We start from the raw sequence: 25239 nt of genomic DNA, 5'->3' as shown, positions 1-25239 counted from the left end.
TGTATCCATTAACAAATTATTGTGGCTGTAATTATTCTAATCCTTTTTTTTAATCCTTTTGTTTTTAACTTTTATACTTGAGTGATTTAAACACCACCAACACAGTATTATAGTAATCTGAATTTTACTACATACTCAGTTTTACCAGTGAGTTTTATATTTTCCTATGTTTTCATGTTTCTATTTATTATCCTTTCATTTCTGCCTGAAGAACTCCCTTTGGCTTTTTTTTTTTCAAGTTTCAGATATTTATTAATCACTGTAAACCCCAACACAAAACAACAATGTGATTTCATGCATTTAGAGGGGAAATATTTCCTGGTTAAGTGGAAAATTGTGCAGATGGCTTCTGGAAGACCTTCATTCTAAGAAGCATTATAGTGAAACATTTCATTTAGAAATCTGGAACTTCTTTCTTCAGTTTGCTGTAATCGACATTCACTGAGTGGAACTTGTATTGATCATTGGGACCCAGTTTGTTCCAGGGTTCTGGGTTATTCTTTCTTTTTTTCCTCATTGGCCATGCTGGGCGGCTTGTGGGATCTTAGTTCCTAGACCAGGGATTGAACCCCAGCCACAGAAGTGAAAATGCCAAGTTCTAACCACTGGACTGCCAGGGAACTCCCTGGGTTATTCTTTCTGTCCCAGCTAACATTTGGATTGAACAATTCCAGGTGCAAGACACACAATGCTGCTCCAGTACCTCCCACTGTAATAAATACAAAGAGGGGGATCAAGCTAGGATGCTTCTTGGCCTGACCAGTGATCTGGTGGAGCATGGTTGCAACAGAGGCCTTGAGTTCAGATGGAGAGAAAGAAAAATGTGCAAGGCCCAGGACTAAGTAGTCTCTTTTCCCTTTGGCATTTCTTAGAAGTCCGGCTGAGTGTCAATGAACTCCCTCAGCTTTTGTTTGTCTAAAGTCTTTCTTTAATTGTGCAGGACAGCTTTGCTAGGTAAAATATTCTTGTTTGACAGTTTTTTTCTTCAGTGTTTTGAATACAGTATCTACAGGATATTTGTTCCAGGAGCCCGTGTGGATACCAAAATCTGTAGATGCTCAAGTCCCTTATATAAAATGACATAGTACAGTGAACAGAGTGAACCCTCTCTATCTGCAGGTTTAGAATTCACAGATTCAGAGAACCAACTGTATATCATCCCACTCTCTCCTAGGCTGCAAGATTTCTGCTGAAAAATCTACTGATAGCCTTATGAGGGTTCCCTGTGTGAAGAAGTTTCTTTTCTCTTCGTGCTTTCAAAATTCTGTTTGGGTTTTTTTGCTTGTTTACTGACAGTTTTGTTTATAATGTGTCTTGGTAATATCCTCTTTGGAATGAATCTGTACATGGACCTATGAGCATCATGAATTGGGTGTTCACATCTCTTCCCAGACTTGGGAAGTCAGACATTATTTCTTCAAACTTTCTGACACTTTTTCTTTCTATCTCTCCTTCTCCTGGGACTCCAGTAATGCAAATATTGTTTTGCTTGATGGTATTCCATAGTTTACCTATGCTGACTTCACTTTCTTCCCCCCTCTGGCTGGATGATAAATGATCTGTGTTTGAGTTCACATATTCTTTCCACTGCTTGACCAAGTGTGTTGTTGATACTCTGTTGCATTTTTCTTTTCATTTGTTGTCTTCTTCAACTTCAGAATTTCTGTTTGATTCTTTTTTATGATTCCTGTCTCTCTGAACTTCTTGTTTTTTTCCTGTATCATTTTCCTTATCATGTTGAGTTATCTATCTGCGTTCTCTTGTAGTTCACTGAGCTTCCTTTTTTTAAAAGTTATTTTATTTATTTTTGGCTGCATTGGGTCTTCGTTTCTGCACACGGGCTTTCTGTAGTTGCAGCAAGTAGGGACTACTCTTCATTGCAGTGCGCGGGCTTCTCATTGCAGTGGCTTTTGTTGCGGAGCACGAGCTCTAGGCGTGTAGGCTGCAGTAGTTGTGGCTCATGGGCTCTAGAGCACAGGCACAGTAGTTGTGGTGCACGGGCTTTGTTGCTCCATGGAGTGTAGCATCTTCTTGGGCCGGGGCTTGAACCCGTGTCCCATGCATTGGCAGGTGGATTCTAAGCCACTGCACCACCAGGGAAGCCCCCTCACTGAGCTTCCTTAAAACATTTATTTTGAATCCTTTGGTGGTTCGTAGATCTCCATTTCTTTGAAGTTGGCTACTGGAAAATTATTATGTCCCTTTGATGGTATCATGTTTCCTTGTTTTTCATGTTTCTTTTATCCTTGTGTTGATGTGTGTATGTGTGGTGAATCAGTCATTTCTTTCAACATTTTGGGGTAAATTTTGGTTAGAGAAATAGCTTCACCTTCATGTGAATGCAAGGGTGCTGGCTGGGTGGGGTATTGTGGTGTTGACTCCAGTGAAGACCCTGGGAATATAGTCTCTGTGCAGATCTGTCAGCTGAGATCAGAGTGGTGAAGACTGTAGGGGTCCTCAGTGACCATGGCAGCAGTAGTATGCAGTGGTGGCAATGGCTTTTGGAGTCTTTGGTGACAAAGACTGCTGGGAATCCACTGATCTCCTTTTCTCCCATTGAGGATGTTATGGCTAAGGGGATTTCCTTTGGAATCCATGCTGATGAACTCTACAGGATCCTCTAATGTGAAAACTGGGGAGTCTGCTGCTATCGGAGGGGTTCTTTGTTGTCAGTGACAAAGGCTGCAAGGGTCCTCCACAGAGCAGGCCACTAGGGACCATGATGGCACAAGCCCAGTGGCTGACACAAGTAGCTCTCACTTACGTACTTTGATCCTAACCATCCAGCCATCTCTGCTAAGCCAGTTTTCCCAGCGATCCTTTCTGTGCAGTTATTCTCCTTCTTTTGCTCCACTGTGTTGCTGTTTGTCTTAATTGGACACTTATGCTGTACCCCACATCCACCCCAGGGCTATTTTTATTCATTGATAGCTGTCTAATTGTTTTTGGAAGGGGAATGAATGCTAGTATCTCTTATTCTGTCATCTCACTGGCATCACTCACATAGATCTCTTTTCTCTGGTCGTTTTTTGTGCTGAGTTGCTCTGGGACAGTGCTGGCCATTCTTTTTTTTTTTTTTTTTTTTTTTGCTGTACGCGGGCCTCTCACTGTTGTGGCCTCTCCCGTTGCAGAGAACAGGCTCCGGACGCGCAGGCTCAGCGGCCATGGCTCACGGGCCTAGCCGCTCTGCGGCATGTGGGATCTTCCCGGACCGGGGCACAAACCCGTGTCCCCTGCATCGGCAGGCGGACTCTCAACCACTGCACCACCAGGGAAGCCCCCTGGCCATTCTTTTGTGCTGTTTTTCTCTTAGGACTTGCATCATGTGTCCCAGGTACTTGCTCAGCTAGGAGTTGGGGGGAGAATCCTTTGTGCATCACAGGATAGACATGACTCCAGTCATGGAAGAGTGGGCTCAGAGGGAGCCTGGCCTTGGTGAATGGCAGTTGGTGAGGGTGTGACACCAGGGCTGTGTGTAAGACCATACCAGAGATCTGTCCCATTCAACCAGTGTTTTGTTTCCATTGCCTGTGTCCACATCCCATTGCCATTTGTTCTTCCACATTGTTGATACTTTGCCAACTTGTCAGTTCTAGTAGTTATCATTTCCGCTCTGGCTTCTTTCCAGCAGTAATCTCCATCTCTCTAAACCCCACATCTCAACCATTTCTTTGACAGGTCTCCCTGTAGTGTTCTCCAACATGAGGCCATACATGCTGTGCTTGGAGGTGTGCATATATCCTTATATTGACTTTCAACAGTATCTACTCTGTTACAGTTGATTTTCATGGGATGGATACATTCACATTCTTCTACACAGCCTCATGTCAACCAACAGGAATGGTTCTGTAGGAAGCCAATGACAGAGGAGTAAGTTGTAAACCCTACCTCTGTTCCTTCTGTTATACACTGTCTTTGTGTCCTTCCCTTGGTGGGGTTTCCACCATTCGGTGACTTTAGGAGCCCAGCAATGCACAGCAGTCATTTCTTCAGAGTTCAACCCGCTTGTCTTCAAAAGTATCCCTGGACCCATGCCTAGATGTGACGGATGCACATTTGTGATGGGCTTGCCTCATTCCTATAATGTCAACATATACTTCACCAGTATTTCTTTGGGTTCAGGTTGCTGCTGTGGAGCACAGGATGCAGAGGTACCCTTTTAACAAAGCATTTCTGTAGGAATCTCACAGGCCAGAACTCCCAGTCCAGCTCCATTTTCCCAGAAGACCCACCCCGGTCAGATGTGTGGTCCAGTCTTTTTTTTTTTATTTAAAAAAATATTTATTTATTTACTTATTTATTTATTTTTGGCTGCGTTGTTGTGCACGGTCTGTGCACGGTCTTTCTCTAGCTGAGGTGCTGTGCACGGTCTTTCTCTAGCTGAGGTGCATGGGCTTCTCACCGTGGTGGTCTCTCCCATTGTGGAGCACAGGTTCTAGGCGTATGGGCTTCAGTAGTTGTGGCTCGTGGGCTCTAGAGTGCAGGCTCAGTAGTTGTGGCACACAGGCCCAGTTGCTCTGTGACATGTGGGATCCTCCCGGACCAGGGCATGAGCCCATGTCCCCTGCATTAGCAGGTGGATTCTTAACAACTGCGCCACCAGGGAAGCCCTGTGGTCCAGTCTTGAGAGTCATTTTCCAGTTGGCTGAGCAGCAGGGAACACAACACAGCTAGAAACTCGAGGTGTGGGGCATGTGAAAAATGTTTTTATTTCAGGGCAAGCAAACAACACCAGAAGCAGCACATGGGAGAAAAACCCTTCTTAGGCAGTGTAGACAAGGTTTCACTTGTGAAGAGTTGCAATTTCCAGGAGTCATGGAAGGTTTTTACCTGCAGGGAGCTTGGGAAGGACTTCCTAGTCTTGTCAGGACACCTCCAGCAACAGGCCACTCACTCCCGGGAGAAGCCAAAAAAAATCTCTGAGTGTGGGGTGACTTGTCGAAGAAGAAAAATTCATTATACTCGGGGAGAATGCAAGAAAGCCTTCAACCCCCAAAACACACTTGATCAGGACTAGGGTGTCCACACTGGAAGACAGTGTTTTGTGTGCCAGGACTGTGGGAAAGCATTCAGGTTCAAATGCTTGTATGTTGTGCATCAGAAAGTCCACACTATAGAAGGGCTTTACATGTGTGGTGAATGTGGCAAATCTTTTAAGTGGAGCTCAACCCTCAGTCAACATGAAAGAGTTCATACTGGGGCAAGGCAGTACAAGTACAGCAAATGTGGAAAATCCTTTAGCTGCAAATCTTTGCTTGTTTATCCCAAAAAAGGTCACATTGGAGAAAAATGATACATGTGCAGTGAATGTGCACAGTCTTTTAGCTATAGCTCTATCCTTACTCAGCAACAGAGTATTCACCCTGGAAAATGGCCTTATGCGTGCACTGAATGTGGGAAGTCTTTTACTGATAGGTCTGTCTTCTGTTATCATCAGAGAGTTCACACTGGAGAAACGCCTTATGAGTATAATGAATGCAGGAAGTCTTTTACCTATAGCAAAAACCTCCGTTATCATCAGAGTTCACGAAGGAGATAGGCCTTATGAGTGCAGTGCACATTGGAAATCTTGTACTGCTAGGTCTGGCCTCCATGATCATCAGACAGTTCACACTGGAGACCGGCCTTATGAGTGCAATGAATGTGGGAAATCTATCACCTTCAGCTCCAGACTTCACCGTCATCAGAAAGTTCACACTGGTGAAACACCTTGTAATAGTAATGAATGTGGGAAATCCTTTAGCAAAAAACTACTTTCTTTCAACATCAAAGAGTTCACACTGTGTAAAGGCCTTAGCTTTTTAGGAAATGTGCGATTGTCCTGTTGATTATAATGGCACTAAAGGAGCCATATATCTGAACTCAATGTTGTACAAATGTTCACAGTTAGGAGATCCCCTGTAAGTTTGAGTTATATGAAAGCATGTGTGGCTTGTTATACTCTCTGATCTGCTCAGGGCTCTTGCCAAATTTAAGTCACTGCCAATTTCTATGGCCAAAGACGTTTTACCTTTACAACCTGGCAGGTCCGCACAGTTTGCATCAGTCACCATCCCAGTGTGCTCCGGGAAGCTGACCACTGGTCTCTCATGTAAAGGTTTGTGGATTCCTGTAGTCTCTCACTGATATTCTCCTTAAGGCCGTTACTGCAGAGGTGGGAACACAAAGGTAGTGAAAATGGAGATCTGTAGTCCTGGGATGTAGCTTTGTGGCCCAGTCTGTATTCCTGTTGACATGGTTGGAAACATCCTTCATTGCTCACCAATGTTGGCTTCCACTGAGGCAAGACTGATTCTCAGAGGGCATGAGGAGAGACATGGTGGTCATTATAGCATTCCCAAATTTATTTTCTTAAAAGGGATGCACAGATTTGTGAAATGTAAAGCCATTTTTTATAGCTTTATTTAAAGGTATAATTTACATTGAATTAAACTTTATACATTTTCTTATATACATAATTTAAAGTATAATATTTGATAAGTTTTGCTGTAGGTATGAACCTGCGAAACTACAATCATAGTTATAATGGCCATATCCATTGCTGTATATTTACCTCATGTCCTTTTATAATCTCGCCCTGCCCTTCCCTCCCTCCAAATAATCATCAATTTACTTTCACTTAAAATTGATACCTTTGCATTTTGTAGAATTTATATGGTGGGAATCATTAAATATTTACCCCTTTTCCAGGTTTACTTTATGTTGTATAACTACTTTGAGATTCATCAATGACATTATGTGAATACTTAACCTTTTTCTTTTGCTGAGTAATCTTATATTTGGATAAATCGCTATTTGTTTATTCATTCATCTATTTATGGACATTTGGGTTATTTCCAGATTTTTGACAATTTAAAAATAAACGTGATACAAACATTTGTGTACATTTCTTAAAATGAATATATTTTATCTTTTTTCAATAACTTTGAGTGCAGTGTCTGAGTCATAGGGTAGGTGAATATTTAACTTTTGAAGAAACTAAACAAATTTTGATCTAAAATGACTATCTTTTTGCATTCCTACCAGCAGTGTATGAGGGTTCCATTTCCTCACATCCTAGTGAATCCTGATTTGTTTAATTATTTTAATTTTAGCCCTCCTTTTAAAATTTATTTTTATTTATTTATTTATTATTATTATTATTTTTTTTGCGGTACGCGGGCCTCTCACTGTTCTGGTCTCTCCCGTTGTGGAGCACAGGCTCCGGATGCGCAGGCTCAGCAGCCATGATTCATGGGCCCAGCCGCTCCGCGGCATGTGGGATCGTCCTGGACCAGGGCATGAACCCACGTCCCCTGTATCGGCAGGCAGACTCTCAACCACTGCGCCACCAGGGAAGCCCAGCCCTCCTTTTAAAAAAATATTTATTTATTTATTTGGTTGTGCCAGGTCTTAGTTGTGCCAGGTAGGCGCCTTAGTTGTGGCATGTGAACTCTTAGTTGTGGCATGCATGTGGGATCTAGTTCCCTGACTAGGGATCGAACCCGGGCCCCCTGCATTGGGAATGCAGAGTCTTATCCACTCTGCCACCAGGGAAGTCCCCAATTTTAGCCCTTTTAATAAGTTTGTCATGCTATCTCAGTGTTGGTTTAATTGGATTTCCTTAAGGATTCATGATGAGCATTTTTTCGGATGTGTATATGCTATCTGTATGTCTTTGGTAAAGTGTGTGCTCATATCATTTAGGCTGTTTTTCTTTATGAGTTAGGGCTATTTCCTTTTCACAAATAGGACAGTGAAATAACAAAGATATATTGGAATTTTACCCGTTTTACTCCTTGAATAACATAAGTGATTCTTTTGCTTTATGGAATAATTGTTTTCAATTCCGGAAAAATATTTCTTAATTTTTGCAAATTTGGGGACTTTCCTGGTGGTCCAGTGGTTAAGAATCTGCCTTCCAATGCAGGGGACATGGGTTCGATCCCTGGTTGGGGAACTAAGATCCCACATGCACTGGGGCAATTAAGCCTGCGTGCTCTAGAGCTTGCGCACCACAACTAGAGAGAAGCCCACGCACTGCAATGAAAGATCCTGCATGCCGTAACTAAAATCCCACATGCCACAACTAAGACCCGACGCAGCCAAATAAATAAAATAAATTAATTTTTGCAAATTTGTATGCTATACACAATGTAATGTTCATATTTATCATACACAATTAATTTGCATTATAGATTTATCTGCATTATTAACACACTTCATCACTTTCCTAAGTTAGACATTTAATAATATAATAAAGCCCTGCTTTGTAGTTTTCACCCATTTTCCTGGTCTATCTTGGGGATTGGTGGGTTGGAGCAGGACTTTAAGGTGGACCAGGTGTGGGACTTCCCTGGTGGCACAGTGGTTAAGAATCCGCCTGCCAATGCAGGGGACATAGGTTCAAACCCTGGTCCGGGAAGATCTCATATGCCCCAGAGCAACTAAGCCCGCATGCCACAACTACTGAGCCTGCATTCTAGAGCCCGTGCTCTGCAACAAGAGAAGCCACTGCAATGAGAAGCTTGCGCCCACAACGAAGAGTAGCCCCTGCCTGCTGCAACTAGAGAAAGCCTGTGCGCAGCAACAAAGACTCAATGCAGACAGAAAAAAAAAAAAAAAGTGGACTAGGTGGTATTAGGACAGACATTCTGAAGCCCTTCTGGAAGCCAAAGAATAGGTCAGTGATCAGACTCCCCAAACGTGGCCCATACAATGTGGGTTTAAATCTCGTCACCAGCCATCACTGGGACAACAGGCAAAACAATCCACTATCTGGGTTGTCTCCTGTGTAAAATGGGGATAAAGAGCAGCCCTGTGCCCAGGCCTTTGGAGGAGCTGAGGTGCCCGTTCTGTGTGCAGTGGCTACACCACCAGCCACACCTGCAGGTGATATCCCCAAGCCATATACCTCTGGGCCCTTCTGTCCCCAGGTGCTTGTGAGAAAAAAATGGGGCTTCCTAGAACCCTCTGGTCCACTGGAAGACGTGTCTTCAGGTTACTGAGGTCTCATTGTGGAATCCCAGGGAATCTGTGGGCCACTCTAGAGGTCCCCAAGATTTACTTCACTGACTGTGACAGGGAGGTGATGAAGATGTTCACCGTAGCCTCTGTGACGGTCAGTCAAAGCAACAAAATACAGCCTGTACTGGTACCAGAATTCCAGGATTTGCATTTTGAGAATTTCTTTTTAATTTTCACAGCACTCTGGGTATTGGGAGCTATTACTGTATTGCTGGGGAAATCCAGGATCACAAAGATGAAGTGGGTCCCCCAAGGTCACACCACAGAAAGTATCAGATTCAAGAGGCTGGATTCACACCTGGGAGTCTAGCTGCCGAACTGGGGACAGTCCCTTTATCATGGCACTTGAAGCCTTCAGCCCGGGGCAGGTGCACATTGAGGTTCATGGAGACTCAGCTGCTGCTGCTGTTATTGTTGGATTTATTTCCGTGATCGTTTCCCCATTCCTTGGATGTCCCAGAGCAGTTAATGTCTACTGTGGAAAACAGAATGGAGGTTTCTCAAAAAACTGAAAATAGAACTGCCATGTGATCCAGCAATTCCATTCCTGGGTATATATCCAAAGAAAACAAGAATAATAATTTGAAAAGGTACATGCACCCAATGTTCATAGCAACATTATTTACAATAGCCAAGATATGGAAGCCACCTAAGTGCCCATCAACAGATGAATGGATAAAAAAGATGTGCTACACACACACACACATGCACGCATGCCCACATGCAGTGGAATACCACTCTGCCATAAAAAATGATATTCTGCCATTTACAGCAACATGGATGGACCTGGAGGGTATTATGCTCAGTGAAAAAGAGAGACAAATATCACATGTGGAATCCAAAAAATACAGAAAACTAGTGAATATAACAAAACAGAAACAGACTCACAGATACAGAGAACAAAGTAGTGGTTTCCAGTGGGGAAAGGGAAGAGGGGAAGGGCAAGATAGGGGTAGGGGACTTAGAGGTACAAACTGCTATGTAGAAAATAAATAAACAACAAGGATATATTGTACATCAGAGGGAATTACAGCCATTATTTTGTAATAACTTTAAATGAAGTATAATCTATAAAAATTTTGAATCACTATGTTGTACACCTGAAACTAACATAATATTATAAATCAACTATATGCCAATAAAAATAAAAATAAATGTTTAAATCAGGGAAAAATATTGAGCTCAGCTTAACTCATCTCTTCTCAGACTTTAGTATCTCCTAATAAAAATTATTGAGGTCTTAACTTTTTTCACCCTTCTCAGATGCTTCCCCAGAGTTATCTCTGCCACTATCTTTGACTAACTACATAATCATTATAAATAGTTCCTTATAATTCGCATTTCACAACTTTTTTTTCCCGATATCATCTATTCCTCATGCACAACAGCCCCAACAATCACTGGAGAAATGATAACCCCCTCCCAGCAAGGAGATGAGATGATGGGGTTCAGATGCCCCTTTTGCACATGTCCTCTGCCTGAGAACACTATCACTCATTGAGCAGGCACTACACTATACCAAAACAATTTCATAAGTTGCTCTCCATTTGAGATAGATGTCAGATTCCTAAGGGAACTGAATATATCTTTGGTCATTGAGTAAGAAATATTAAGTGGCTAGACAGTTCTGCTTTATGGTTTAGACACAATCAGTGAGGATACAGGCATGACAGATGTTCTCTGGGAAACAGAGGCAGAGAAAACTTCTTGTCCTCCTATTTCAGGGAGGCCTAAACATCGTTACTCATCTTCCAAGTCATGGCCCTAACTAAACATACAGAGTTAAAAAAACAACCAACACTTCTAACTGTATGTATTTGAATAGCAATAAAACGTTTATTACATTCCAGCTAAGAGCGGATGCATTTTGAGTCTGAATGAGAATATGTCCGCTCGCATTTGTAACCTTTGGAAATAATTGGAATAATCTTTTTAGCCACAGGGGGCCATTTTGAGCTTACAGAGACCGGAATAATGTTTCTAAACAAATGATCCGTGGCAGACAACGCTCCCCGGAGACCCGCGAACCGCCCCTTTAAAAAGGGATAATCACATTCCTTTCCCCCAAAGGTTAGTCATTTCCCAGCGCTACTCTCAGTGCCCCAGAACCTTTCTTTTTTTAATTTAAGTATGGCTGATTTACAATGTTATATTGGTTTCACGTATACAACATAGTGATTTAATTTTTTTTTTTTTTGGCCCCGTCAAGCGGTATGTGGGATCTTACCCTGCAGTGGAAGCGCGGAGTCTTAACTACTAGACCGCCAGGGGTCTCTGATTCAATATTTTTATAGCGTGTACTTCATTTAAAGTTATTACAAAATAATGGTTATATTTCTCCGTGCTGCGCAGAACGTTTCTTGGCCAAGGTGGACTCCGGGAAAGCCCTCCTGCGCAGCTGTGGGAACTACACTACCCAGAGGGCAATGCGCCCAATGGTGGCGGAGTTGAGCCAATGAAAGCCCAGGGCAGAGGTACTTCCGTGCGTGGGCTTCGCTTCGGGGCGGGATTTCTGGCGTCTTCCTTGTGGCGGTCATTTTGGCCTTTCTCAGGTCGGGTCGCCCACTCAGAGGCTCGGAGCCAGGGGTCTTAAAAGAGAAGGCGTCAGAGGCCTCCACAGAGGCAGATCCATGGCTTGGCGGTGGCGCACCTCGGGGTGATCCGTAACAGGCTGAGATCGGGACCTCCACGCCTCACAGACTCCGCTTCGTCCACAGACTCCGATGGCGGCGGCGGCGCTGAGGGACCCGCCTCAGGTAAACGTTTGTCTTCCGGGCTCTCACCGCCCTCACCTCCCACAGACACTAAAGACCCAAGTGCGGGACGCCTGCTCACGTGCCTGCAGCTCGGGGCGCGGTGTCCGGGACGGTGAGCCGGTTGTGGGTAGGTCTTTTTCTGACAGTGTGATGGCGCGTGGGAGAGGGTGGCAGGCGGAGGGACCCGCAAGTGCAAAGGCTGGGAGGTCGGACTGAGGCGGGAGGATTCGGGAAACCTGGAGTCCGTCTTATGTCTGCAGGACACAGACTGTGAGGCGAAGTTGTGCCTGAGGAGATTTACTTTCATTCTGAAGGGTGTGAGCAAAAGAGGGACACTGAGATAGGATTCTAAAAGTTTTCCTAAGGCTGCTCAGAGGAAGAAGAGACGAGAAGAGAGATAATAGATACGGGAAATGTCGAATCCTGTAAAAGATTACACAGCTGGCAAGAGTCTGCTCTCAGGACTGAGGCCCGGAGGTAATTCAGACATCTCGAGATCACCTGGCTCCTGGGCTGGCCAAGGGTACTTAGCGGTCTGAGCCCAAGGATGCTGGCCGTGGTGGTCAAACTCTCAAACAACCTCTCTTTTTCCACAGATTCCTGTAACTACGGAATCGCTTAGTGATACTGGTTTGTGGAGTTTATTTCAGGGTCTCGTTAGTCCTCACCCCACCCTTGTGGTCTCTGGGGTAATAGCGTCCTGGTACTGTTCTGCCACTCTTCCAGGCCTTGGACCTGGGGGCCTTGAACAAACACCAGGCCTAGAGTTATGTAAGATGGTTCCTATTTTTGACAACGAGTGGAATCAGATGAGGAAAGTACCAGATCTGGCATAGGTACCAGAATGTGCAAAGGCCTGGAGGGGAGGTGAGGGAGGGTTCAGGGACGTGCAGGTATCTTTTCTTTCTCATGGTAGCTGAGAGCAGTGGAGCAGGAGGCAGGTCTGGAACAGCTTTTTTTTTTTGGCTGCGTTGGGTCTTCATTGCTGCGCGTGGACTTTCTCTAGTTGCAGTGAGTGGGGGCTACTCTTACTTGTGGTGCGTGAGCTTCTCATTGCAGTTGCTTCTCTTGTTATGGAGCATGGGCTCTAGGTGAGCTGTGCTCTGTGGGCTCAGTAGTTGTGGCACACAGGCTTAGTTGCTCCATGGCATGTGGGATCTTCCCAGACCAGGGATTGAATCCGTGTCCCCTGCATTAGCAGGCGGATTCTTAACCACTGCACCACCAGGGAATTCCCTGGAACAGCTTTTTGAGAAATTGGGTGTCTCTTCTGGAGGTGATAGGAGCACTGAAAAATTTGGAGCAGTGGAGACAGGTGATCTGACCCAGGTCTCAACAGGCTCCCTGTGGCTGCAGCATGGAGAACAGTATTGGCATAAGGGAGGTGATAGGAAGACCAGGGAGAAGGATACTCCTATAGTCTGTGTGAGTGTGCTGGTAGCTGGACCAGGGTGGTGGCCATGGAGGTGGGAGATGTGGCTGGATTCTGGATTGGTGTTTTAGGTATGGCAAGCTGGATTTTCTAATTTTGAGGTTGAAAGAAGGAGTCAGGGATGAAGTGAAAGTATGGATTTTGCATGTGGAAGGATGGAAGCTCTACCAACTGATATGGGAAAGTCCATAGTAAGAGTAATTTTCACTGGGGATATCAGAAGTTTTATTCTTGACCTCTTAAGGGTATGAGGTGTTTCAGAGTGCAGTTTGCGGGCATCCTCCTCTGAGGAGGAGTTTGGGATGGAGACTTATCCAAAAGGTAGTAGACAGTGTGGACCAGGGAGGAGCTGTAGATCATTTTAGTATGGGGAGTCCTGGTCAGGAGGATAATGGTAATAATAGCCTAGGAAGAAGAGAATGGGTCTGTGGACTGGGCTTCCTGCTTGGACCCCTGGTTGTGGGAGGTAGGTGTCACAACATGGGTGAAGGAGTTAGTCACAGAGAGGGTTATAAGGGTAAATGGTTTGGCATGCAACCAAGGCTTCTTAAGGATCAGTGAACATGAGATGGATGCAGAGGCATCATCAGGAGTAATTCAGACAAGCTGGTGTTTATTCACTGCTCTACCAACTCACTAGGGTTTTGTTGTAACCCTTGGTGGGACCTGGGGTGTTCTAGTCAGGCTGGCAGATTAGCTTGGGGACACAAGCGGTCATCTGGGAAACTCACAGATGATGTAGAGGGCCAGGTGCTGGGCCTTGAATGAGGGTTAGGTGGAGAAATGAAAGCTATGACTGATGAGGGTTCATCAAGTGCAGCACAAGTGGAGTAGGGCCATGGGTATCTGAGATCTGATGTGGTTCTTAGTGGGTGAGGTTGAAGCAAGGGACAGTCAAGGAAGGAGGCCTTCATAGCAGGATCCAAGGCTGCCTTTGTCAGTGGGAACTGTCACAGTCTAGGGTCGTACTTGATCGTGTTTGAATTTGCCAAGCATTCTGTGGATCACATATACTGAGTAATGAATAGAGAGGCTGAGGAGATGATTTTGGTGTAGAGCAGGAGGGAGGCTGTGGCTGTGGGAGTGAAGTTGTGAGACAGTTGTTGTGGAAAGAGTGATGTACACATGGAGAGGGAGCATGAACTCATGGTTCCAGGACCCTGGTGTTGGCATAAGTGTCAAGGATGAGCCCAAGATTGGTGGTGTCTGGGAGAAATGATCTGGGGAACCCCAGGGGAATTGCCTGAGAAGAGTGGGGTGTTGTGGCTTTATGTGCTAGGTCCAGAGCTTAGATGACATCTGTCTACCCACCTGCTTGTTATTGAGGGCTGATACAGTGATCAAAAGGACCATGATGAGACAATGGGTATCAGTGCCACCTGAGCTTGGAAATGTTCATGAGGTGGGGAAGGGAGAGGGGTAAGCAACTGATAGATTGGGGAGGTGGTGAAATTAGGATCCTAAGGGGAAAGCTGGTCATGAAATGAACTATCCCCATCATGTTAAGGCTGTGTGACCTTTGAAGTTGTCCCTGCGGGAATACAGCTGTGAGAGCGAAGTGTGGTTCAAAGAAAGATGTGCATGTGAAGAGGTAGTGTGAACTAATGGTCCTAGAACCCTGTTGTTGGGGTCATAAGGGTGAAGGAAAGACCAGTGTCAGATCACTCACACCTTCCCTGTGGCCAGTGTCTCTCCCTAACCTATGTTTGTGACACCCACCTTATTGACAAGAGGAAATGTGGCCTACATGCAAGACCCAGAGGTCAGATGTCACCTATCTGCTCATCTGCCTATTGATGTGGGAAGACACAGAGTCAGTGGGAATATGAGAGAGTGATTCTAATGGCACCAAGGTCTGGTATCTCCTCTGAGGTGGGGAGTAGAGTGAGCAGAGGATAGATTGGGGCTGGGGGTGGGGGGAGTGGGGAACATGGCATGATGATCTTGGAATCATAGGAGAGAAGCTGATGGTGGAATGAACTGTCTCCATTATGACAGGGTATGAAATTTGAGGATGTGGCCATTGACTTCTCCCAGGAGGAGTGGGGGCTCCTTGATGAGGCTCAGAGACTCCTGTACTACAATGTGATGCTGGAAAACTTTGCACTTGTAGCATCCCTGGGTAAGACCTTCACACTCTTTCCAGTGTTCTGAGATGATGTCCTGTTTTTCCTTTTTTCCCTGGAGTTAGCATTGTCTTTTCCACAGCTGGATCATGGGCTCTGCTAATTTCCTCTACTTTCTTGTCAGATGTGCTGTGGATGCCGGCACTGAGCTGTGTGTCATGCCCTGAGTAATGGACTCCCCAAGCATCCCTAACACCTGTTGCCTCCAAAAGTGCAGAGATGGGTCTGGGAGTCAGGAATCTTGTAGTTGGCTTAATGAATCCCAACTTGCTTGTCCTCTCCCTGGTGGAGTGACTATGTCCAGATCCATGGCCTCCAGTTCTTCCCCCTTCTTCTAGCTAAAGTTCTTTGTGACTGCCTGTGCCAGATCATGGTCATTACTTACATGATCCATGGGCTGTTTTTGTAAGACTCTCCTTTAGTTGTTTTTTGTAATGTTTTCTTTTTCTTCTCCAGGAATATCTCATTTTATTAGAGACTTTAAAAAAAAATGAACTATAGTTGATTTACAATGTTGTGTTAGTTTCTGGTGTACAGCAAAGTGATTCAATTATATGTAATGTTTTCTTTACTGAATACTGTCATATGGCAAGTTGCTCTAGGCCAGTGCTGGCCACTCCCCTATGCTGTCTTTCATAAGACTTGCGTTATTCAGGTTCTGAGTAGTTGTACAATGGAGGGTGCAGAGAGAACCCTGGTTGTTTCACAGAGTAGACATGGTAAGATGGTCTCAGAGGAGAGCCTGCCTGGGCCTGGTGAGTGACAGCTGGGGGAAGATATGACATCATGGCTGTTTTCATATCAAACCAGGAGCCTGCCCAGTGACCAGTAGTGCCACTGACTGCACCTCATTTCTACCTTTTCCCCATACTTGACACTTTGCTGACTTGTTAGTTCTTCTGTGACTTCCAGTTCCTGACTGCCTTCACCTTTGTGGCTTCCATGGGTCACCTGTTCCTCTGTACTTCTCTCTCTGTAGTGTTCTCCCCCACTGACCTGCACATGTATCATGAGGTGTGCACATATCCTTAAATATTCCTTGAATGCCAGCTACTTGATTCCATTTGGATTTTACTGGGGCAGGACACAACCAGCCTGCCCCACATCTGAAGGTTGTTGGGAGAGGAATGAGTTGGAAGCCTTGCCTCGGCTCTGTGGGTGCAACCCATCCTTGTGTCCTTTGTCTGGTGAGGTCTCCCCTATTTGTGATCTTCAGAGGCCTGCCCACTGCTGCCAAGCAGCCACTTCCTCAGCTTGCCCCCAGCTTCCTTGTTTTTAGAACAAACGCATGGCTCATTCTTTGTTGTGTCTGACACACCTTTGTAATGGGACTTCACTTTCCCACCAAAGTAAACATGCATTTCCTCAGCGTTTCTCTGCTTTCAGGTTGTTGCCATGGAACAGAAGATGAGGAGGCCCCTTCTGAGCAGAGTATATCTGTAGAAGGAGAGTCACAGGTTAGGGCTTCTAAGGCAGGTCCATCCACCCAGAAGACCCACCCCTGTGAGATGTGTGTCCCCATCTTAAAAGATATTTTGCAGCAAGCTGAGCACCAAAGAGTATACCCTTTGCAGAAACCAGACTTGGGTGGCACATATGTGAGATGCTTCTGTTTCATTGCAAACCTTCGCCAGCAACAGAAGCATGACAGTGGAGAGAAGCCCTGGAAGAGAGATGTGGACAGGGCCTCGCTTGTGAGGAGCTGCAACTTCTTTGTGCCAGGGAAGCCTTTCACCTGTGGGGAGGTTGGGGAGGACTTCCCAGCCACCTTGGGCCTTCTCCAGCACCAGGCCACACCCAACAGTGAGGAACTACAGAGTGGCAGCAAGAGTGGACAGGCCTTTCACAGTGAAAAAAGTCATTACAAGTGGGGTGAATGTGAAAAAGTTGCCAGCCACAGCCACACACTTGTTCAAGATAAAAGTGTCCACTCTAAAGAAGGGCTTTATGAGTGTAACAAATGTAGGAAAGCCTTCAACTGCAACTACAGACTTGTTCAGCACCAGCAAATTCACACTGGACAAAGACCATATGAGTGTGGTGAATGTGGGAAATTCTTTAGCCATATCTCTGGCCTTGTTAAACACCAGAGAATTCACAGTGGTACAAAGCCTTATGGATGCAGAGAACATGAAAAATTATTTACCCACAACTTTAGTCTTAGAAAACACCAGAAAATTCACACTGGAGAACGGACTTATGAATGCAGTGAATGTGGAAAAGTCTTCAGTCACAAATCCAAACTCATTCACCACCAGAGACAACACACTGGAGGAATGCATTTTGAGTGTGGTGAGTGTGGGAAATTCTTTAGCTACAAATCCAACCTCATTGAACACCAGAGAGTTCACACTAAAGAAAGACCTTATGAGTGCAGTGAATGTGGGAAGTCCTTTAGACAAAGTTCTAGCCTTTTCCGACACCAGAGAGTTCACACTGGAGAAAGGCCTTATGAGTGCAGTGAATGTGGCAAAGCCTTTAGACAAATTTTTAATCTCATTCGACATGGTAGAGTTCACACTGGAGAAATGCCTTATGAGTGTAGCGAATGTGGGAAATCTTTTAGCTGCAAATCTGAACTCGTTCAACACCAGAGAATTCACAGTGGAGAAAGGCCTTATGTGTGCAGTGAATGTGGGAAGTCCTTTAGACAGTTCTCTAACCTCATTCGACACCGGAGTGTTCATACTGGAGAAAGACCATATGAGTGCAGTGTTTGTGGAAAATCCTTTAGTCGCAAATTTATCCTCATTCAACATCAGAGAGTTCACACTGGAGAAAGACCTTACGAGTGCACTGAATGTGGAAAATCTTTTACCCGCAAATCTGACCTCATTCAACACCAGAGAATTCATACTGGCACAAGACCTTATGAGTGCAGTGAATGTGGGAAATCCTTTAGACAACGCTCTGGGCTTATTCAACACCAGAGAATTCATTCTGGAGAAAAGCCTTATGAATGTGGGGAATGTGGGAAATCCTTTAGCCAAAGTGCTAGCCTCATTCAACATCAGAGAGTTCACACTGGGGAAAAACCATATGAGTGTAATGAGTGTGGGAAATCATTTAGCCAAAGTTCTAGCCTCATTCAACACCAGAGAAGGCACACTGGTGAGAGGCCTTATGAGTGCAGTGAATGTGGGAAACTCTTTACCCACAAATCAGACCTCATTCAACACCAGAGAGTTCACACGGGAGAAAGACCTTATGAATGTAGTGAATGTGCGAAATCCTTTAGCCGCAAACCTAACCTCCTCAGACACTGGAGAGTTCATGCTGGAGAAAAGCCTTAAATGTGCAGGGAATGTTTTATTTCCTCACTCAGTATAGCAATACTGGAGGAGACTGTGTGAGAGCCATTTATCTGAATTTAAACCTCATTTATTCAAACACCCACCATGCAAGATTGCCCATAAGTTTCAGTTACATCTAAGGCTTTAAGGAGATGCATTATACCTTGTAACCTGCCCAGAGCTGCTGTTAGATTTATGTCACTGCCACTTTCTGTGGCTGAAGCCATTTCACCCCTGTACATAAGGCACCACTCCAACAGGCTCAGGAAAGCAGAACTCTGTGTTCTCCCATCTGCGTGAGGAAATTATGAATAGCCCAAACCCTTAGCAGGATACTCATTCCTTTCTCTCTGATGTTAGGGAATGGACCTTACTCAGGTTGGGTCCAAAGGACCTATCCTCAGCTTGCTAAGAAGGACTACTTTTTTCAGGGACATCATTGTTCTCACATCATACTTGTGATGAATTTTTCCAGGTTCTAATTTACCAATGTGGAAACTGCTTGCTGCATGTTGCTCTGGTTTGTGATCTTTTGTAAAGGCCTCCTCTTGCATCTTTAATTTTGGCGGTTCTTTTCTCTCTTCCATGGGGGTTTGGAAGCAGAATTGTGATCTGTTAGCATGTAGAGGTGAACAGATTAATTTTCATTGCTTCCCAAGGCTTTGAAAGGAAGACTGCAGGTCTCTGTGGTCGTAATTGGTGGACTGGTGCCACGATTTTTGGAGAGGTCAGAAGCCACCCTGAAGAGGAGGCCTTTGTTGTGAGAACCCCCAGTGCTTCTGTGACCAACATGAATTTTATTCTCTTGTTCACATAATTCCCAGCACCATTGAGGGGACCTTGTCCCCAGGTCCTATAAAGGAGCCATGTGCCACGATATACAAATTTTCAATGACATTTTCAGTGTCATTTATTGTTAGACTACAAGGGTCAGGTAGAACCATAATTTGTGTTACTGAACCAAACTCAGGTCCACTTGCCCATGTGCAGCACAGCCAATCTACTGACGCAAGGTTATGATGAAGTGAAGTACAGCATTTACTGTAGGGCATCAAGCAAGAAGAATGAGCAGCTAATGTTCAAAAGACCTGAACTCCCCAGTGGTTTTCAAGGAAGGGTTTTTTTTTTTTTTTTTTTTTTGCGGTATGCGGGCCTCTCACTGTTGTGGCCTCTCCCGTTGCAGAGCACAGGCTCCGGATGTGAAGGCTCAGTGGCCATGGCTCAGGGGCCCAGCCGCTCCACGGCATGTGGGATCTTCCCAGACCGGGGCACGAACCCGTGTCCCCTGCATCGGCAGGCGGACTCTCAACCACTGCGCCACCAGGGAAGCCCACAAGGAAGGGTTTTTAAAGGCAACATTTGGTTTGAGTGTTGCAGCTCGTGGACTTTCTTCTGATTTCTTAGTATTGAGGTAACAGGGTGATGTTTTAGTTGTCTTATCTTATCTGGGGTCTATGTGCTTGTGGACAGCATGTAGTCGCCATCTTCCACCTGGGTGGGGTCTTGGTTTCTGCTGAGCAGCACAAAGATATGTGTCAGATTGTTGTTATATGTATCACTTGAGGAGGAGCAAGGACTCTGATTTATTGCTGAACTATTGTTTAAGCTGTCATTACTTTTCTTCCTGGACTGCTTTTCCTTTGTTTCTGTATTCCCTCACTTCCCTAATTAGGAACTGCTTGAGTCTGCTCTTTGGAACTCAGGGAAGACCTTGGAGACTAAAACCTCTTTCTACTAACAAACAAGGGATACATGGAGGGGCTTTTGTACCCAGGAGGGCCCGCATGGTCCTGCTTTTATTTGATACCCCTCAATCCTGAGGGGAACAGGGTCAGGACAAGAAAAGGAATACAGTTTTGTGTAGAGATGTTAATCATAAATTTACCAGGGGGACTTGGTTTTTTGGGGGGGTTTGGTTTTGTTGGTGCAGAAACACTGGATTAATAGGGAGTTGAGGAGACTGCAGTAAATTAGATGAATGTACCTCTTCTAAAAATTCATCCACAAATGCTCCAGTGACTATTCCTGTGTGATCAATGTGTACAGAAATTCTCAGGATCTCCATAACTGTATTTCCTGTAGCTGAGGTTTGTGGATTCCTATAGCCTTTCTGGGCTGTTCCCTCAAAGGCATTGCTCTACTGGTGGGAAAACAAGGATAGAGAAAAGGGCAGTCCTGTAGCCCAAGGATGTGTCTTTTGTGACCCAGTGAGCAGTTCTGTTGATTCAAGTGGCAGCAGCCTTCATTGCTTGCCAGTATTGGCTGCCACTGAGGCAAGGCTGCACTTCCCAGGCCATAAGGAGAGAGATGGTAGAGACCATATAGGGTTGCCAACCTAATTTTCCAAGAGAAGTGGGATATCTACGCTTTTATTTGGAACCACATTTTAAGGCTTTCCTAAGGTTTAGCAAAGGTTAAGGTAACCCTTGAACAACATGGGTTTGTATAGTTGATGTGCAACAAAGTGCACTTACCTAATCAGTACAATTTGATAAGCTTTGACATACATGTAAAGCTGTGAAACCATCACAATCATGAAAGTAAATTTATCTATCACATATTTACCTCATGCCCTTTTGGAATCTCATTCCCTACTCTCCTCAGCCCTACAGACAATCATTGATTCATTGATTCACTTTCCTTTACAATAGGTTAGTTTGTATTTTCTATAATTTTAAATAGGTATCATAAGATGTATACTCTTTTTTAAAACTAATTTACTTCATGCTGCACAATTATTTTTAAATTCAACAATGATGCTTATATTAGTAGTTAATTCTTTTCATTGCTGAGTAGTCTTCTGTTCTATGGATAACGTCTTTGTTTATCCATTTATCTGTTTATGGACATTGGATTATTTCCAGGTTTGGGGTATTATAAATAAAGCTGCTTAAAATATTTGCATTCAGTTATTTATATGGATATATGTTTTATTTCCCATGTGTTAATAACTCAGACTGTTGCAGTGTAGGTAGATGTTTAACATTTTAAGATATGCCAAACAGTGATCTAAAGTCGTTGTTCCCTTTTATCTTCCCATCAACAGTGTATGAGAATTGCAGTGCCTCTACAAGGTAGCCAACACTTGATACGGTCAATGTTTTAAAATTTTAGCCCTTGAAATAAGTGTGTAGTTTTAACTCTCTTTGGTTTTAATTCCATTTTCCTAAGAATTCATGATGCTGAGCATTTTTTCATGCATTTGTTTGCCCTCTGTTTATCTTCTTTGGTAAAAAGACTATTTATAACTTTTGAGTACTTTCTTTTTATGTAATTTATTTATTATTTTAACAAGTAAGACTTATGTTGGAATTTCACTCATTCTTCAGTGATGTGACCTCTTTGCCTTATGGGACAATCATTTTTGAATACTGGAAGGAAATTATATTTCCTCAGTTTTTTGCCCTTTGCACAACTGAAAGCCCACAGGCACCATATATTTTTTTGTTTAATCTGCACTATTAACATATTCTCCACTACATTCTTAAGACTCAGTATTCAATAATACATTAAATCACACCTAGGTTTGTAGTCTTTGTGCTGATTTCCCTGGTGTAAATACCCCTGTTATGGTCAATTTCTTTTCTTTTTTTTTTTTCCTTGTCACAGTCAATTTCAAACTGCCAAAATGGTGTCACTGAACATGACGTTGGTAAGATATTGCAGTAGCACACTATTCTTTTTAATTTTAAAAAAATTTTAAATTTTATTATTTTTGGCCATTTTGGGTCTTCATTGCTGTGCACAGGCTTTCTGTAGTTGCAGTGAGTGGGGACTATTCTTTGTTGCGGTGTGCGGGCTTCTCATTGAGGTGACTTCTTGTTGTGGAGCATGGGCTCTAGGCACATGGGCTTCAGTAGTTGTGGCATGGGAGCTCAATAGTTGTGGCTCGTGGGCTCTAGAGTGCAGGCTCAGTAGTTGTGTCGCATGGGCTTAGTTGTTCTGTGGCATGTGGGATCTTCCCGGACCAGGGCTCGAACCCGTGTCCCCTATGTTGGCAGGTGGATTCTTAACCACTGTGCCACCAGGGAAGCCCCAGTAGCACACTACTAATTCTATTTCCAACATACTGATACAGTAACCACAAATAACCTCAAAAACAGACAATAACAAAACAGTCAAATGATTAGGAAGTGGCAAGTTTTAAATATTTGTTTTTTTTGTTTTTGTTTTTGCGGTATGCAGGCCTCTCACTGTTGTGGCCTCTTCGTTGTGGAGCACAGTCTCCAGACACACAGGCTCAGTGGCCATGGCTCACAGGCCCAGCTGCTCCGTGGCATGTAGGATCCTCCCAGACTGGGACATGAACCTGTGTCCCCTGCATCGGCAGGTGGACTCTCAACCACTGTGCCACCAGGGAAGCCTAATATTTGCTTTTTAAAAGCAGTTTGATTTAAATACAGTTAACTTTGGGAATTCCCTGGTGGTCCAATCATTAGGACTTGGTGCTTTCACTGCCGTAGGCCCAGGTTCAATCCCTAGTCAGGGAACTAAGATCCCACAAGCTGCGTGGTGTGGCCAAAATGTACACACACACACACACATACACATACACACACACGCACGCACGTGATATATACAATTAAACCATACATATTTAAAATGTACATTTTGATATTTCCATACATGCTTGCATCCCTGAAACCAAGTTTTCTCGTGGCCACTTCAATTTATGTTTCTCAATATATCAAATTATAAGCACATAGTCTACCATTTGTAATGGCTATTTTCAAATGTATCCATAAATGGAAAAGACTGTTATGAAATCCCATGAACCCTCTCCCTATCTTCATCATGGTATATATCATTTCATGGTATTCTTTATCTCCATGTACATTAGTGTGTTATATTACTTAATAATCCCAGATATGTCAATGTATAACCTCTTCAGAATGCATTTCTAAAACGTAAGAACTCATAACTGATCATTTGGCACAGTCTTGATACTTTCAGCTCTTTTAACTGTAATTCAGCCTTTTTTGGCTTCAGTTTGAAGGATAACAGTTGTTTTTTCATAATTCTTTTCAGAATCATCAAAGGAAGTATGGGCAATCCATCTTGATACAGACTGCTTAAAATATTCCAAGCGTTCAGGGATATAGCCTTTTGGAATTTCTGCTAACTCAACTTCACCAATGAATACATTCACCAGAGTAATCCCAAATGCTACTGGAATCCCAGTCAACAAAATGTGGGATTTCACTAAATTCACAAAATCCATGTCATACAAATATCTAATCATCCTGTTGTACACCTGAAAGTAATATAATGTATGTCAATTATATCTCAAGTTTCTGGTTCTGTTTAGTATGTTCACCGTTCCCCCATATTTCCCCTTTAGTATACTAGATATTGATGAGGTGGGTGCCTGAGGTCTTTTCCAGATGGACAATTTTGTGATGGTGACAGACCTGGAAATACAGTGTGTCTTTTGCTTCCACACTTTGTGCAGCCCATATGTGCCAGGTATGCAGCAGATGGTGACACTGCATCACAGCCCAGAGATCTGCAACACACATCTGTGGAACACAGTGAGTTAGGTGTGTGTGGCACAACTTGAGAGTGCCCCACAAACACTCTAGGGACACAAGTGTAACAGGTATGGAATGCTGATGCCCCTCAGCCTGGAGGCAGACTTGCACATACCACATCCACAATAGAAAAGATGTATGGCAAACATGGACCACACACACTGGCATATGTAAAGCACACCAGGCACCTGTGAGATGCATGGAGGCACTATTATCACCTCAGTCTCCATGGAAATTGGACAGACATGTGATAGGGACGCCCAATGGTCATATGTGGGCCACGCACAATTGCACAGTTCCCATAGACCAAGTGAGGTGAGGTCAGCACAGTCTGGCCTGAGGAGAACACACCTGTCACCTATGTACACCCCATCACTGCAAGTTTCATTATGGGCTGATGGGAATACAGATCAGGATCCTGATGTACATCCCTGCACAACCCAGAGATCAAAATGTGAGCAGTGGTTTGATCTGAGCAGGAGAGCAGATTTTCATGAGTTTTACAGGAGGGAACATTCAGTCGTTTTCAGGAATGGTTGATCAAGCGTGTTCCCTAGGAGGACGACAAGGGCATGTTCTTGGGGATTAGCGTCACAGTCAGTCATTGATTTGCATTTCACCTAGAGGGGTGGGAGGTGCGGTCATTACCAAGATCACCTGTTGGGGGAGTGAGGAAGAAAAGCCACAGGGACCCCAGCATATGAAGGCCACAGTGGAGATTCTCAGTCCTTCATTGTCTATTCCAACATCCAAAATAGTGATGGAGGTTACCAGGTGACAGCTCTGTCTGCGTGTACTGAGTGGCGGGGGGACCCTAAGGTGGTGTTTAGAAGGAAAACTGACAGGACCTTGGAAATGAATCATGAGTGTGGCAGTGAGGGCCAGGGATGCATTTGAGATGACATCAGTGGCAGTGTCAGGGGTGTCCCACTGGTGGTGGTACCATCCATACTAAACACTCATGGGTGGGAAGCGAGTTGCCAGAAGGCCTTTGTGGGGAGGAACTTGAGGTCTGAGAAGGAGTCTCCTGTTTTAAAGGAGAGTCTGGGGAGCACATGACATCTGGGGATGGATTCCACAATGCAGGCGAATGAA

The 25239-nt window shown here is 44.3% G+C and overlaps 2 protein-coding genes across 4 annotated transcripts in view; one reads left to right on the top strand and one right to left on the bottom strand.

Moving 5' to 3' along the window:
- Positions 1 to 275: 275 nt before the first annotated feature.
- Positions 276 to 779, bottom strand: LOC309837100 (cytochrome c oxidase subunit NDUFA4-like; the record flags this gene model as incomplete). Of its 2 annotated transcripts, none has more annotated exons than XM_082677450.1 (2): positions 276 to 489; positions 623 to 779. In XM_082677450.1, 2 exons carry the CDS (start codon positions 777 to 779, stop codon positions 395 to 397), a joined length of 252 nt encoding a protein of 83 aa, XP_082533576.1. In that variant the 3' UTR covers positions 276 to 394. The 2 variants fall into 2 exon arrangements, with proteins under 2 accessions (XP_082533576.1, XP_082533577.1); XM_082677451.1 differs by having other exon boundaries at positions 276 to 499; positions 639 to 779.
- Positions 780 to 11542: 10763 nt separating this feature from the next.
- Positions 11543 to 25239, top strand: part of LOC309837089 (uncharacterized protein) — a 40310-nt gene continuing 26613 nt past the window's right edge. Inside the window, exons 1-3 of one of the 2 annotated variants that reach the window (XR_014298212.1) lie at positions 11543 to 11762; positions 22223 to 22265; positions 23642 to 23859. Coding sequence is in view for 1 of the 2 variants with exons in the window: in XM_082677435.1 (XP_082533561.1) it covers positions 11730 to 11762 (33 nt within the window). In the remaining variant the exon portion in view is untranslated. Of the gene's footprint in view, positions 11763 to 22222; positions 22266 to 23641; positions 23860 to 25239 lie in introns of those variants that run through there. The other variant, XM_082677435.1, reaches the window with a different exon arrangement.

This window comes from Grampus griseus, assembly GCF_964374135.1.
Source record: "Grampus griseus genome assembly, chromosome: 19".
Lineage (NCBI taxonomy): Eukaryota > Metazoa > Chordata > Mammalia > Artiodactyla > Delphinidae > Grampus > Grampus griseus.
This window is presented reverse-complemented; position numbering and strand designations above follow the sequence as displayed.